Source organism: Octopus bimaculoides, chromosome 24, assembly GCF_001194135.2.
Source record: "Octopus bimaculoides isolate UCB-OBI-ISO-001 chromosome 24, ASM119413v2, whole genome shotgun sequence".
In the NCBI taxonomy this organism is placed as follows: Eukaryota; Metazoa; Mollusca; class Cephalopoda; order Octopoda; family Octopodidae; genus Octopus; species Octopus bimaculoides.
This window is the reverse complement of record NC_069004.1, coordinates 7212624-7213451: the sequence shown is the minus strand read 5'-3', so window position 1 is coordinate 7213451 and position 828 is coordinate 7212624. Positions and strand designations below refer to the sequence as shown.

Sequence of the window (828 nt, the reverse complement as noted above, 5' to 3'; positions counted from 1 at the left end):
AAAAACAGAACAAAACCAAAACAACCAAGTGCCAAGACGAGACGAAACAAGGAACCGAGACAAGAAGAGACAAAACAAAATGTGGTGGTTCGCAGAAAGATATACAGTGCTTTTCTTATCAACCATTCTTTGCAGTTCTTTGGTGTGGGGTGTACAGAATTTCACCAGAGCACATGACTGCCCTTCAATTTTGGAAGGAATCCCAGATCAAAAGCTCATAACAGGGAAACTATTTGTCTACAAGATTCCAGAGACCGTCTTGAAGTGCAAGAAGAACTGTTTAATCGATGTAAGTAATTTGGTAGCTTCTGTCTTTTACTACAGTCTTTGAGTTTGTTAAGGAAGTGGTGGAGTTGATAGAATGTCTTGTGCTCTATGTTTCGGATCTTTGTGTTTTGAGTTCAAATCACACTAAGATCATTCTTGTGTTTTTCATCCCTTTGAGATTAATAAATAAAATACTAGTTCAGGGCCAAGGATTGATACAATTGTTAGTTACAGCACTGGATGAGATGTCTTGCGATATATGTTCTGGATGTCTGCATTCTGAGTTCGAATCATATCAAGGGTTGGTTTTGTTATTTTCATTTTTTTATGCTTTTGGGATTGTTAAAATATAAAATAAATAAAATAGGCTGAGGCGTGGTTGTGTGGTAAGAAGCTTGCTTCTCAACCACATGGTTCCAGGTTCAGTCCCACTGCGTGGCACCTTAGGCAAGTGACTTCTACTATAACCTCGGGCCGACCAATGCCTTGTGAGTGAATTAGGTAGAAGGAAACTAGAAGAAGCCTGTCATATATATATATATATATATATATATATATATA

The 828-nt window shown here is 37.6% G+C and overlaps 1 protein-coding gene across 1 annotated transcript in view; it reads left to right on the top strand.

Annotated features, from left to right (window-relative positions):
- The first annotated feature begins 6 nt into the window (after nt 1–6).
- LOC106870861 (uncharacterized) overlaps nt 7–828 on the top strand; it is an 8564-nt gene continuing 7742 nt past the window's right edge. The window contains exon 1 of the mRNA XM_014917096.2: nt 7–289. Coding sequence (XP_014772582.1) covers nt 80–289 — 210 coding nt within the window. The 5' untranslated portion in view covers nt 7–79. The remainder of the gene's footprint in view (nt 290–828) is intronic.